The 15101-nt window shown below is 38.6% G+C and overlaps 2 protein-coding genes across 2 annotated transcripts; one reads left to right on the plus strand and one right to left on the minus strand.

Annotated features, from left to right (window-relative positions):
• Positions 1–1156: 1156 nt before the first annotated feature.
• Positions 1157–6458, minus strand: wnt1 (wingless-type MMTV integration site family, member 1). Its single transcript, XM_083570358.1, has 5 exons — positions 6401–6458; positions 6029–6137; positions 3709–3962; positions 3327–3592; positions 1157–3223 (listed from the first exon to the last, which is right to left on the minus strand). The coding sequence occupies exons 2-5, from the start codon at positions 6130–6132 to the stop codon at positions 2732–2734; spliced, it is 1116 nt and encodes a 371-aa protein (XP_083426484.1). The 5' UTR covers positions 6133–6137; positions 6401–6458; the 3' UTR covers positions 1157–2731.
• Positions 6459–10311: 3853 nt separating this feature from the next.
• On the plus strand, positions 10312–15101 carry wnt10b (wingless-type MMTV integration site family, member 10b). Its single transcript, XM_083521609.1, has 4 exons — positions 10312–10517; positions 11944–12206; positions 12411–12838; positions 13297–15101. Exons 1-4 carry the CDS (start codon positions 10444–10446, stop codon positions 13789–13791), a joined length of 1260 nt encoding a protein of 419 aa, XP_083377735.1. The 5' UTR covers positions 10312–10443; the 3' UTR covers positions 13792–15101.

Genomic DNA, 15101 nt, shown 5'->3' on the forward strand with positions numbered 1-15101 from the left:
CACTAATTGAGCTAATTATCACTGACTCCTCAGCACTCCCACAATGACAGTACCCCTCCACTGCCTTCTTCATCCCTCTAGTGCCTGGGAATGCCACCTTATATAGTCTTTTTATCCTTTTTTTTCCAATCATTGCTTTTTTTGCTCACACTCATGGTTAATTCTCTGTATTTGTGCACGTTTAGCCTTCCGAAGCATATCTGTGTACCCATCAACCTCTTAAGCTAAGGCGCTTGGGCTTGAAATCCATTTTTGATTCTCACAGTTAGTTTTTTCCTCTTTTCAAGCACAGCTATTAGGATGTACTTAACGGCACATCTTCGGTTAACTGAATAATAAATTTCAGCCTTGGCACACTTAAAAAAATATATAAATATAATTATAGAGCCAGAGGATATGTCTGTCATTAGTCTCATATCTCCTAGGCTTTTCGTCTCTCCATCACTCCAGCCCTGAGTCATTTGACCACTGGTTTACGTTTGTGCAGTTTGACTTGAGATACTTTTCTCTAAATGTTCTGTATCTGTATGGCTTCCTGTTTCAGGGTCATACCTACATCCTAGATACTTTGTGCTACATGTACTTTTTTTGTTCTATAACTTCCTGATATGCCACTTCATCTCTTCTCTTATCCCCTCTGTCACTGTTTGTTTCTATGTTTTGGGCGTGTGAGTTGTTGGATCAGCATGGTTCTCTGGCTGGCCGCCCCTCGCCGGTCTGAGAGGTCTCCCTGCATCCAAACTCTTGTGGTCATTTTCACCCGCCAGTCGGATGGAGGAAAAATGTCCTGTTATTAATTCTTTATTTTTACTGACATTAAGTAAATGATGCAAAACCTTTGGTGTTGTAAAAACATAGAATGGACTCTGTGTTTTGGCAAAGCTCACTTTCTCTTTGTGGTTCGTGTGGATTTGGGGTGGAGCGGCATGCTCGTGTGCTTTCATCAGTGAATTTGGTTTAAAGGGATCTTGTCTTGTGCACTTGCAGTGGGGATTTGTCTTTAAAAAAAAGCAATTTGCTGTGTTTAAATAACATGATTTGAGTGACAAGATTGGTCAATGAATGTTTTTTTTTTTTTTATTCAGAGTAACCATATTCAAAACAAGGGACACTTTCTTTACTTGAAAATATAAACTTTATTTAACTATTACACTATTTCACAACAACATGAACATTTCTTTTCTAAATCTTAAACTGAGAAGCTCTAATACTAAAATACCTTCTTTCTGTTTTATCTTACTGCTCTTCTCTATCATTTCCATCATACAACAATAAATATTCTTTTATTCAAACACAAAAAAAACAATGTTCAGTGCATGTAAAACATTTTGCTTTCAGAGAAAAAATATCCAGGGTAGTTGTTTAGAATTTTTCGATCAACTTGTGGTTTAGCACACAATTCAAAAACTCACTGAAAATACTGATAGCTTTTTCACTCTGCTTTTGGATTATACCTTTTTTTTTTTATATATATATATATATATATAATTTCTAGGTTTTAACAGCATAAATATATATTCATCTATGTGTAGTATTTACAACATTTTGGTTTTGCCAGCTGATATACAAAACAGTTGTGGTTTCACACTCCACGCTTCACTGTAAACTAGGTAGCAGGTCATTTACAAGATTATCTTTTACCTTTTATCATCATTTTATTTTACATAGTGGTCCAGATTCCCCTTGTTTTTCTTGTGCGCTGTCCGATCCAAGTTCTTTTGGACAACTTTCGCTTGTTATACAGTTACTAAAATTTTAGTGCTACTCCATACGCCCACAAGAAATGAATCAATTCAGAAGTGTCTTTCAGTGTTTAGTCACTACATTCATTCATTTTATGAGAAATTTCTTGTCATTTGCTGGTTTGTTTGCAGCCATTATTTATCAGTACCACTGTGTGCCATAACACACAGTAGTGGGTATGAAATGTCAAATGAAATGACATTGTTAGCCATGCCAGAATGTATGCTGAGTTTGAGTGGGAAATCTTAAGAAATTGGATGATATCCAGCATTCCTGCACTGTACAGAATTCAGGAAACAGTGCATGCTTGAGATGTATCTCATGCATTGTTTTTTATGTAAGAAAAGTTGTACTGCAGCTAAAGAAAACAACACACTGATATTTTAAAGTACTATTCTGCAGCAGGAGTTTTTCACCGTTTATGAGAGAACATGCTTGTGGTTCCCTGGCCACAGAAACATCTGTCAGAGTTTGTGTCCAGTTCCTGCTTCCCAGTTTCTTGCTCCCAAGAGAATCAGAGAGCAAGAGAGGGAGGAGATGGCAGAACCTCGAGACTGGTGGTTCTGGCCTCAAAATCCGTACGTATTTTTGGACTGTATCCTTCTGAGTAACCAGCTAGCTTCTCTGTGTGCCATATTGGAGAGCAATGCATAGTAGTCTCCATTGCATTTCATTCATTTAATTGGATGCATTCACTCTCTATCTACTGTTATAATGTTTTGACTAAACGAATAAATGTTGGGTTTGTGCCTGAGCAGTTTAGAAATGCACAGCTTTTATCATTTCTCTCACAGTACAATTTTAATAACAGTTCTGTTCGAAGTAGAAACATATTAAGGAAATGTCTGATTATCATGTCTTGATGCAGTCATCTCATTTGCTCTGGCAGTTTCTTTATTTTTGTACCCTGGTAAAAAAAAAGAAAAATCCATTGAACGCTTAAGTACCCTATTGATGATCTCAGGAATGATGCCAACTGCTGCAACTGTTATAAGCACTGGTGCAGTGTCTGTGTACTAGTGCAGTTAAGGCAGCTCACATGACAGCACCAGTGAAAAGTGCAGTGACATCTCTCTGTGACTTTCTCAATGTGAGTCTTATACCCTCTCCCACAGCACAGCAACTCACAACCATCCAATGCTGGTGATGAACTGTTGCAGGTGCGCCCAGATGTCCCAAGAGTTCCCGTTTTGCTGTTGTAGGAGCAGAAGTTGGGTGATTTTTCAAAGTAAACAAGGTCTTGCACAGATGGAAGTTTGTGAGCAGGGTTCTCAGGCTGGAGGTGGGGGGGTTCGGCTCGATGAGATGCCCGGTTGCTGCCTTTATTGGCGTACACTACTCTGGAAGCACCGTCAAATCGGTCTTTTAATAAATCTCCAACTCTCCTGAAGCTTGGCAGACGCATCCAGCAGGTACGAATAGTGCAGGAGCCTGACATCCCGTGACACTTACACTCCTGACGCATCTCTGAGGAAACCGTCTGAAGGCAAAGATAGCAAAGAAAAGGAAGCAAAGGAAAGAATGTTAGACTTTTATTAATAACTATAATTTACCTTCTTAATAACTTATTTTTTTGGTCTTACAATTCTCCCTGCCCCATTATTGTGTACATTAATGAGGTATCGCAGGTCTCGACCCCTCTCGCTGGAGTCCACAAACTCCCGTGTGAACACCCTGCCAAAGTCAACATTGTCGCTACATCCTCCCCAGTGCCAATCTGGACCTCCAGGCCCTCGTCTCCGATAGTCGCAGGTGCATGACTCAATAGAGCCTTCAGAACATGACCGTGCCACTGCATGGGTAATACCAGCACTTGTGATGGCAAACACAAATGCTGTCTCTCTGCAGCCTGACAAAACAAGAACCACAGCATTCTTTAGGATTTCCCTAGTCATTTAGTCAAAGCTGCTCTTATGGTTAAATTCCACAGTACAGTAGCTTTAAAATACGAAATCCTTAGCTTACCTCTGTTAATGATTTTGCCAAACACTGTAGGGCTGTGGGATGTTGGACAGTTCCAACGGCGGTTGCGGAACTGCCACTTGCACTCCTTGATGGCAGTGTGAAGCCCAGACACGATGGCATGGAGGATACCGGGGTTTTGCCGAATCAGCCTTCTCTGCCGACGACTTAGCAAAGCAAGGCTAGGGTCCATGGCTAATTGTACGTTCTTGCTGTTGGTGAGGAGGTTGGTGGATGATGCTACATTCACAATCCCCCTGGAAAAGGAAAGTATGTTTTTAGTGTCACAATTATTGTTTATTTTTGTCACTACAATTATGCAGAATAACAAGGAAACCTGAAAACATTAGTCATTCTTTCACATTTTCACTGGTCATGGTCTAGTCAGTGTGTGCAATTAAATCCGTAGAAAAATGTCAAGTGAATTATTTCTGGTGATGTACAAATTACAGAGTGTCGTTACTACCAGGAAGGCCAGAAGTAGGTTTCTAAGATCCTCCACATGAAAACAGGAACTATTTTCTTAACCTTGACCTAATAAATAAATGTTGCTATAATGGTAGGCTATAATTATACAGAACACAAACTATTAAGTTAGTCTTGACTGGAGAAGGGCCAGTGCTATAACCAGTCTATAAATAATGTCAAGTGACACGAAATTTTAATCACGAACGAGATTATTATAGGCTTTTGACCACCAAAGCTGCTCCTTCTGAAAATCTCATTTTCTTTTGCACATTTAAAGCAAATTACATTAATGATCAGAATAGTGTTAATGTGTCTGTAAAACAAGGTAATTATGAAAATGCCTAAAAGGATATTACAAAAAAAGTTAATTGTGTATTTTATAATGCATTGAACCTAATTATTTTATGATTTATATAGGGGTGTGAATTTTTGCCCTTCCAACCAGGTTTTTCTGGTACCAGACTGTCCAATTTGTTATGTACTTTTTAGCTCCAGTGTACATTTTTTGCTTCCACAAAGTGAAAAGTTTAACTATATAAGAGATTTTTAACTGTAGCTAATTCTTAACTGTTGTTAACTGTCGAATGGGACTGTTCTTAATCTATATGCTCCTCATATTTAAAGATTTGTAAGAAGCAAGTAGCACATTTGATGTTCTGCCCTTGTGCGCAATAAATAAAGAATAAAACCAAGTGTGCTGGTATAGGAAACAGTCCACAAAGGTTTGATATTGTATGTGATATATATATATATATATATATATATTTTTTTTTTTTTTTTTTTTATTTTATACTGCAGCAATTTGCCAAAGAAAAGCAAATTTTTAATTATTCATAAATATGCTTTTTAACCACTAATAGTTACTGATTTTTTTTACCAAGGTTCTACCAAGTTTTTTTTTACCAGCATTACCAAGAAACCAAATTCCTTAAGCGATTCTTACATAATTGGAGACTCCTTCAACAAATTTTAAATAAATGTCAGCTTATAGAAAGCTTCACCATATCAACAAGTATCATTTATTCTTTTGCTTTACAATGCAGGTTTTTAATATCTTTATTGTTAGTGTTGGTTTATGTAAATTGTCCAGCATAGACTTCTCTTTACATTAGTTCTAACTATAGAAACATAGAAACTATAGAAGAGCATTAATATCACACTGTAATTTGCCTGTCAGGCGGAACTACTGTCAAATCTGCTGTTCTAGAAAATGTGTCAACACCATTTGCCCAATAAAAAAAACTAAAGAATTGAAAATAATAACCTATAATTAAACCCCTAGTTTCTAACAATGTGTCCAAGAGCGCACTGTTTTATCCTATATGCAGAATTATCCAGCACCTGGATAAAATACAGACATAAATCGGGTCTGGAAAGAAAATGATTCATAACTCATGATATAAATCCACACTTGATGTAGCCCACATTGGAGAGACATTGTTGTCACGCGTTCAAGTCGCGCTGTCAAAATGACAAGAAGAAAGAGAGAGAGAAAGAGAGAGAGAGAGAGAGAGAGAGAGAGAGAGAGAGAGAGAGAGAGAGAGAGAGAGAGATAGTTGTATTTCATATATAGAAATACAACTTACCCTATAGAGCAAGTAAAATGAGAACTAAATTAAAAAAGTTTATTAAAATGTTATCATTCAGTCCTATTCAGGAATGCTCAGTCCTACTCTGAAATATCCTCTTCCCCGCATCATCATCATCATCATTCTCCTAATCATTATCATCATAATAAACATAATGATCACACGGAAATGTAATGTGGACAGGTAGGTTGGTAGAGAAGAAGACTGAGAAGACCGAGGAAAGAGACATAGTAACAGAGACAGAGAGAATGAAGGTGAAAGCTCACCACCACCGGCCGCTACTGTTGGCCGCCGCTGAGCTGGAGATGCGGGAGGAGAGCAGCAGCACGCACGCAGCTTTCAGTGCGGTGTATAGCGCAAGGAACTGCATGGCACCTTAAAAAAAAAAAAAAAAAAAAAAAAAAAACACCGTTAAAACACACATCTGTACTGCATATTTAACTTTGTGTTCAGCTGTTCTAAAAATGATGCGTGTGTAATATATGTGTATATAACTGCATCAGCATATTCTATCTATCTATCTATCTATCTATCTATCTATCTATCTATCTATCTATCTATCTATCTATCTATCTATCTATCTATCTATCTATCTATATATATATATATTTGTGTGTGTGCATTTTAAATGCACTTACCACTCTACATTCCACAAAGACACGTGTTAAGGGGAAAAAAAACAAAAACAAAAAAAAACGTCGTAAAAAAACAATTTTTTGTCCGTTTCTGTGATTAAATGATGCAGGACACCTTTCGAAGCTGATGATGATAAAAATGATGAAGATGATGATGACGATGATGGTGATGATGATAATTGATGCTGCTCCACTCGGCTCCTCTTAGTTTGCTGCTCTCAGTCCCGCACACTTGATCCCCTCGGTGAGTGATAGACGACACATTCTTCACTTATTGAGCGCTATGAGATGAACAAAAAAAGGGGGATTTGCTGCACTCATCTCCCTCAGTTTTCCTCCTCCTCCTCCCACCCTCCTTTGAAAAAAGGACTGAAAAGATGGATCTCTTCATAGGCACCAATGAATGAAGGAACAAGAAAAAAAAAATCAAAGAAAGAACGAGGAGAGGTGGAAGGGAAAGAAATAACATGCACGTATAGCAAACAGCGTGTAAGGAGAAAAAAAAAAAGAATCATCCGTCAGATCCAATTAAGGGTCAGCTGATGCGCCATATTGTTTATTTTCCGCATTGTCTTTGCGTCTTCCATTTACAATTTAGCAGGATTTATTCCAAGAGCAGGGTTGAAAGCGGAGTGTGAAGAGTGCATTGGGTGTGCAGCATCTCTCTCTCTCTCTCTCCCTCTCTCTCTCTCTCTCTTTTTCTCTCTCTCTCTCTCTCTCTCTCTCTCTCTCTCTCTCCTTCTCTCTCAGGACAGTAGAGACAGAGCGCAATATGAACCATCTAATCTGGCCGGTTTTTGCCCACAGTGTTTGGATTACTCCCTTTAACCGCGTCTCCTCCCTCTCTCACACCCAGAAAATAAAGTTTTCACGAAGTCCTCATGAACTCCAGCTAATGCTCATCAGCCCTTATTTTATTTTTCTATGTGAATTATGGATAGGGCTACTCCGGTTATAATTCCAAAGTCAGTCCCTTGTGAAAATTTCTATTTTGTTTTTGGTAACAAATTTTATTTGAGTGAGAGGTAAATTATGCAGGATCTGGGAAATACCTATTACAGATCCAGTTTATCAGTCTAACAGTATTTTTCTAAACATTTATCGAAAGATTCGGGGAACATTTTTATGGGTTGTTTCGAGGGGTACGGATGAAAGGGCAGTTGTTTTAGGAGGATTAATAACTCTTTGGGTTTAAAGGAGAGAAAAAAAGTTTTAGGGGTGACACGAACTAGAGAAGGGAACTACTTGGAGATATAGCTTCCAACATCTGGACGGCAGACGTTCCTTCATGCAATGCGCGGCCACTGAAGCCGTGGCAGCAGTCAGACAGCGCTGGATATATCAAAAATCTTTTGCACTGAAAACAACCCCGGGGGAAATTTTGTGCCGTCTTGCTTTTGTTTAACTTTTTTTTAAGGGTGTTGACGAAAAAAAAAAGGGTGGTGTCCTCCTACATTTTTCGGAGTTCACATCCTCGTCCACAGGCATGCAATTATATCGTTTAATCATTTTTTTTATTGCAATTCTTCTATTGCATGAGGTCGTGATATGCAAATGCTCACTTTAATTAAAAAAAAAAAAAAAAAAAAATATATATATATATATATATATATATATATATATATATATATATATATATATATATATATATATATATATATATATATAAACGTTTTATTGTATTCCATGATCACTGTGATCAATCTCAGACACTGTGCATTTGAATCTACTTAAATCACATCAGGCACTTGTAAATAATTTTTGCTCCAAAAATAAAAACAATATTTGGCATGGCCAGATCTTTGCGCATTTATTGCAGCAGGCAAGTTTCAGTCACAGTTTCATTTCATTCACATCGTTCAGTCCTTTTGGCTCTTTGAGGGTTTGCACCAAATGGACAACTGAAGGAAATGCTCTTTTTGTTTGCGGGTGTTTCATTCTGATCTTCACTCCCAGCTCTTGAAGGCGCTTAGACTGGTTTCCTGGTTCACTCATGCGACTCGTAGCAGATTAGCGCCAATCCGGTTAAAGGGATATGTGCCTTTTATACACAAATCATCTTCAAATCACCTTTTAAGCCACTTAGAATTTACACGCCATAGCAACAAAAATGCTAATGCACTTTTTATTGCTTGAGATTAGGGAATGAAACAGAGGAGATTAGTCAGTGTCTCTTGTTCCTTTTAGTTATAGATGGCTTTAACTTAATTTTATTAAATTAATCCGACTAGTTTGGGGCTTAGTTTTCACATTAAGAAGCCGATTCTCAGATATGTCGTGACCTTAACACGCATAAAAAAAACATATAGGCGTTCCAGAGTGTTATGAAGGTTATTATAATTGGGCACATGTGTTTTATTTATTGAATACGCTGTTTGCTTTGGAAGGTTATAATAATGTACCTAATATGCACCTTAATGTACCATTTCTTTTTTTTTTCTTTTTTTTTTTTTAAATAAAACATGACTGATGTAAAATACAAGAAAATGCTCCTTTGCGACAGAGGAAACAAAAAATATTTTAGATTTAAATTAGTTTTGTAGGGTTTTTTTTTTTTAATAAGAATCTGGATAGGTTTCTGATTTTTGTTGCTGTTTTGGAATTTTTGATTAACAAAATGACGGAAAAATGCATTGCATGAAATGACTTCTCGTTATTATTCGTTTTACAAGGCAAAAAAAAAAAAAACATACACGAGCGCATAAATATGTAATGAAAATACTTGTAGAATTGAATTCGATATCCTGATCGCCACAATTATGCAATTCGCTTATCTGCCTTTTATTTAAAAAATACCCAAAAAACGAACAGCAAATGGCACCAGTAACAATTATTTATATCCCTATTACAGAAAGGCTAATAAGAGGAAGACTGTGCATCGGTTGCGGGAGCGCGTGCGGTAGGAGAAGTGTCTGTGGGTGGGTGGGTGGGTGGGTGGGATGGATGGACTGGTGCATCAGCCGCTTATTGTTAACAGAAGTGCACGCCTGCCTGCTGCTGCTATTCGGGTTAATGCGCACATTTCCACTCTGAGCGTCTATCAATACACACAAAACATTTAGCCGAACTAAATGCATGCAATTCTGAAGTTTTTTTTCCCCTCTTGTGCTACTCCCTTGCACACAGAGCATGCACAAGAACTGACATTTGCGTGTATGTTCTTTAGCCAATGTTTCACGCCTTATTCCAATGTCTTGCGTGTTTTTACTTTCACATATACGGCATATGGTTTTATTTTCCATACGTGATATGTCAGACTATTCATTATTCTTACGTTTCATTTTTTTTTGATGCAGTGCATATGTTTTTATTTTCACTTGTAGAGTATGTTATTATTATTTTTCCCCCTGTGATATCTCATTTATTTTCACCTCTGGCAAGTGATGCACTTTTTCTCTGGTATTTGTTTTCCCCACACATGACCACACATGGTTTACATGATGTCACGCGTTTACATATGCATATGTTTAAATAATGCAATGCACGTAATCCATATGTTATCAATGCAATTACATAGGGAAAAAAAAAAAAACTTGGACTGAGAACATTTGAAAATGATTTTAATTGCTCGTTTGTGTCTGGTGTTAATTTTTAAAATAGCATTTTTGCTGTCTATCTTATTATATTTTAATTCCCCAACTAGTTATTTAATTTGATATGATATACATTAGGTCATTAAGTGCCAAAAAATTTACATGTAGGCTTTATTGCTATTAGTTTTAATAAATGCAATACACCTATCTTATATTTAACAAAAAAACATCAGACTCGTTTCTAAAAACCATTAATGCGTTGAAATTCCTCGCTTAATAGTGTAACCGGATCCTTTCAATAGTTCAGTGTAAATCTGTGGAAATAGCCGCCCACCCGTGCATGGCCCCCTCCTCCTGCTTCTCCTCCTCCTCCTCTTCCTCAGTGCAGTGCGCTCCTCGACTTCACCACTCAGCTCCGCACAGTAGTAGCGAGCTTCGCGTCTCTCCTATAATTCCCCGTTAATTGCTAATTATCGGCGTTTTAATGTCCCGTCCGGGAAAACGCTTCCTGCGATGGCCGCGACCCATAAAGCAGCTCTGGGCAGAACGCTGATGCTGGCATTTGCGCTCCTCTCACCTGCCTTCACGTAAGTGCTAAAGGATGGAAGTCCCTCTGTTTTCATCTGAAAGATTCCCTTTAGTGTGTGTGTGTGTGTGTGTGTGTGTGTGTGTGTGTGTGTGTGTGTGTGTGTGTGTGTGTCTAATTGGGGGACCAGATAGGCATATCTGACAATTTGTACTTTGTGTGGACATTTGGCTGCTCCCCACAATTTCCCAAGAATTGCAGCTTTTAAAAATGAAACCAAAATAGCCAAAATGTCACTTTTGTTTACCAAGCTTAAAGTCAGGCTTGCATTTAGGTGCTAGCTTTTATTCTTTACATTCTGTAGAATCTAAGAGTTAAGAGTTTAAGAGTTTGACACCCAGTCATCTACAGTGTAGATGACTGGGTGTCAAACTCTTAATATGTCGTTGTTAGTTATGTTTGAGAACTGATGGGAAATTGGGATTTTTTCCTGCATAACGTGTATGACAGATAAAACAACAACTATACAGAAAAACTAACCTATATAGCCTTTTTTTATTTATTAAGTGTGTAAATTTGCTTTATATTTGCTAATGTAATGTCCAACATGAGTGCAGTTTTCAGCCAAACTAAGACACACACACACACACACACACACCCACGCACACACACGCGCACATGCACACACATACATCCATACTAATCAAAACCAGTAATGCACATGCCAGGGAAAACGGCCCTAAAATATCCTTTGTAATGCCATAGCCTTGACTCTTTCTAGGTTGCTTCAGCGAGAGGAAGCTAAAAGTCATTTCTAATTGCTTATGATTGGTTCAATTTTGTGCGGAATTAATGTTAATAAGTAAAGTCGAAAACCCATGTCTGTATTGTCATGTGCTGGGTATACTTTAAAAGTATTTTGTAATAATTTACATGCTTAAAAAGTCGATTAGTGCTTGAAAAGTGAAAGTGAAATATGACCTATTCATAACTGTCTCAAAGGGTTTGCTTAGACATTTTTAGTACCATGTAGAAAACTTTAATATGGGAGTTCTAATTATGCATGCTAGATCAGCAGACATATCTTTATTTCTTTGCACACTGTTCACCATCACAGGGGATTGCTAGGTATACTTTAAGGAATGCTACAGAGCTTCACCACTGGTTAAGCATTACAGCTTTTCATTCATTGGACAGTTGTAGAATAATGTAGCCTTTTTTGCATCTTAAAATGAACTTTTTGTGTGTCACATAATGAGAACGCTTTGCATTACATTTAAGTATATAAAAAGCATGTGGGTTTTAAGCAGTTATTTGAGTCTTTTCATCCATTAACCAGACAAAGCGGTAATCTTTTTTCAAACAAAAAATATGAAGCTTTTCATCAATGCCATACATCACAGTCAAAAATTACAGTGATCACCCCCAGAAGCGCTCCCATGTTGCTCTATTGGCGAGTGTGATTAATTGCTTGCTCTCTTTCACAGTGTGTTATGCAACAACATACTTGGCCTAAAGGTGGCAGGAGAGCCGGTTCTGACCCCCAATGCAGTGTGTTTACGACTGGCAGGCTTAAGTAAGAGGCAGATAAGGTTGTGCATTCGCAATCCTGATGTGACGGCATCTGCCCTACAGGGCATACAGGTGGCCATTCACGAATGCCAACACCAGCTCAGAAACCAACGCTGGAACTGCTCTACATTGGAGAACCATGGCAAGGTGTCACACCAGAGCACCATCCTCAACAGGGGTGAGCTCTATGCTACATGAATGCTACATGAATAATAATTGTTTGAATTTAGAGAAGTTGCCACCTTTCTGAACAGAAGTGTTCCAGATTGTTTTTTTCACGAAAACCCGGTTAGTGTGTTTCTTAAAGGACCTACACAAACAGGGTCATTGTGTTGCTTGTGTAGAGTCTACAATAACAATTTTCGCTCTGTCTCAACAATAGGATTCAGAGAGAGTGCTTTCTCTCTGGCTCTCCTGTCAGCTGGTGTGGCTCACTCGGTGGCTTCAGCCTGCAGCATGGGCAAGCTGCGTGGCTGTGGCTGTGATGCTAAGCGTCGGATAGACGATGATAAAATCCGCATCAAACTAACTCAACTGCAGCTGCAGACCATGCAGAGGAATGGGTTGAGGCACACACCTGAGTTTAAAACAAACAACAGCAAGCTGCCATCTTACTTGCGTTCCTCCCATCCCAGCACACTGTTTAAACCGGAGGAATTCACATCACTGCAGGAGACCTGGGAGTGGGGAGGCTGCAGCCATGACCTTCGATTTGGTGTCCGCATTTCGAGGGACTGGCTGGACTCCAGGGGCTCCTCTCGTGATATACATGCCCGAACTAAGATGCACAACAATCGAGTTGGCAGGCAGGTATGGTGACAGAAATTAAACATGCTTTCAGAATGATGTTTTGTGCAATTTAATTATAATTGGCTGACAGCAAACATTAAAAAAGTTTGCAAAAAAACACACATGCAAAAATTGCACAAATAACTCAATGTGATTAAACTCATATAATTCAATGTGATTTGTATAAGTAAAATTCTGAAGGTAAACCGTTTTCTTCACTCTCATTACTCTTATCCTTTAGTGCTTTAAATATGCTTTTACAATTAATAACTAATAACATGCATAACTAACATGCTAATAACATGCACACGATTCATTAGACTTTAACTGCAAGCAATACATTTAGGTTTGCAATTTATTATATTTTTTATATATATTATATATTTATAACAAGCCTGCCATATTCTTTTAGAAAGTATTCTACTTTAATTAAACAGTTGTATTAATACTGATACAGATATCACATTTTCTTTAAACAGATAGTGACAGACAACATGAAAAGGAAGTGCAAATGTCATGGCACCTCAGGAAGCTGCCAGTTCAAAACCTGCTGGTATGTGTCTCCTGAGTTCCGGCTGGTGGGCTCCCTGCTGCGACAAAAGTTCCAATCTGCCGTCTTCATCAACTCCCAGAACAAGAACAGTGGTGTGTTTAACCCACGGGTAGCAGCAGTGGCAGCTGGGTCGGAGCATGGCAGGCCTCAGCGGCGCAGCCTCTCCAGGGAGCTGGTCTACTTTGAAAAATCTCCCGACTTCTGTGAGCGTGATGTGTCCGTGGATTCGCCTGGCACTCAGGGCCGCATCTGCAACAAGAGTAGTCCAGGGATGGACGCATGTGACTCGTTATGCTGTGGCCGTGGACACAACATTCTGAGGCAGACACGCAGTGAACGCTGCCACTGCCGTTTCCACTGGTGCTGCTACGTGCTGTGTGATGAGTGCAGGGTCACAGAGTGGGTCAACGTGTGCAAGTGAACGGCCCTATTCCTTGACCTAATCATCGGTTGGAAACATTGAACAAGTGGGGGTCGAAAGGCATAAGCCTACATCTCTCACACTAAGTATGTGTTCAACTGTATCAATTTAGCCACTTCTCCTTGCAGCCCTCTCATCTGGGTTCCATTTGCTTTGTGTGGCTGTTGTTATTTTCCAAATGCCAAGTCAAAAGACTAAGGAGAGGAGTGACTCATGTCATTTGTCTTTGTTTCCCCTGTTTGGGCTCTTCAGCCATGAAAATGCCCCGAACACCATCTGTGTTCTACACAATAACGAGGCACAACAGCAGGAATGCATTACTGCTGAAAAGGAAAGGCAATGCCACCATATACAGCTATGTGAATATTTGGAAATGTGTGCTTAATGAAATGATCTCGCCATTACAAATCTTTGCAAGTTGTGCGTATGTTCTTTAAGACGACAAACCTGGTATCCTAAGCAAGGCAGTTTTAGACAGAAGAGAAAATGTGCTTTTTTGCCCACTTGGTTGAATTTAATGTAAACCAGGACAGCTCTGAAGTGAACATAACCTGTACTGATGGAGGTCGGACAGTAATGACTTCAATGCTTGTGCTTCCCATAGGTTTGCCCTCAATCTGATTAGAAACAGAAATGTTTAATCTCATTTGGGATCAGCTTTAATGTATTTAAGGCCAAAAGTCATGATACTGCAATGAATAAATACATTGCGTCAGGCTGTGTGTAGAAAATTGCAGAAATGATAATCAATTTAAAATGACACGGAGACATATTTTTCCGCTTTTAACTTTTATATAAATGATGTTCAGCGAAAGTAACTGGAACATGACATGAATTGTCCCTTTGTCCTCCTTCAGAAAACCATCCCAGGTTCAATTTTATATTCAAAAAGCTATTATTTTTGGCAGGAGATTTCAGACTGGAAGTTTTGCCCTTGTATAGTGGCTTCAGTACCAAGAATGTGTCAATAGAATGGAGATGAATGATAAATTCATAAATTAATCAGTATCTTGCAGAGTGTGTTTTAAAGTGAGCAGCCTGGTTTCCTTCAAGGCTGACGATTATAAGAGTGAACAAGATTGAGGAGGGAAACGACACCAGATCAGCTGTATGAACTTAACAGCTAATTGACACTGCATCGTGTGACTCTAAAGACTGTTTGTTTTGCATCTGTCCCTAGAAAAGACTGGAAGGAGAACTGTGCTGTAACTCAACACAGACCCAGCTAATGTCAAAGCAGTACTGAGACTTTAGACAGTGCATGCTTCAAATGTTGTACAAATGTGAATAAACTACGTTATTTTCTAACA

Source organism: Silurus aristotelis, assembly GCF_946808225.1.
Source record: "Silurus aristotelis genome assembly, chromosome: 19".
In the NCBI taxonomy this organism is placed as follows: domain Eukaryota; kingdom Metazoa; phylum Chordata; class Actinopteri; order Siluriformes; family Siluridae; genus Silurus; species Silurus aristotelis.

Excerpts from the sequence above, each read along its gene's own strand:
- wnt1 (XM_083570358.1), bottom strand. The coding sequence starts at position 6,132 with ATGCAGTTCCTTGCGCTATACACCGCACTGAAAGCTGCGTGCGTGCTG. Across the intron at positions 3,963-6,028 it reads AACAGTAGCGGCCGGTGGTG|GGGGATTGTGAATGTAGCAT; the intron begins GTGAGCTTTCAC and ends TTCCTTTTCCAG. Across the intron at positions 3,224-3,326 it reads ATAATGGGGCAGGGAGAATT|ACGGTTTCCTCAGAGATGCG; the intron begins GTAAGACCAAAA and ends CTTTGCCTTCAG.
- wnt10b (XM_083521609.1), top strand. The coding sequence starts at position 10,444 with ATGGCCGCGACCCATAAAGCAGCTCTGGGCAGAACGCTGATGCTGGCA. Across the intron at positions 12,207-12,410 it reads GAGCACCATCCTCAACAGGG|GATTCAGAGAGAGTGCTTTC; the intron begins GTGAGCTCTATG and ends TCTCAACAATAG. Across the intron at positions 12,839-13,296 it reads ACAATCGAGTTGGCAGGCAG|ATAGTGACAGACAACATGAA; the intron begins GTATGGTGACAG and ends TTCTTTAAACAG.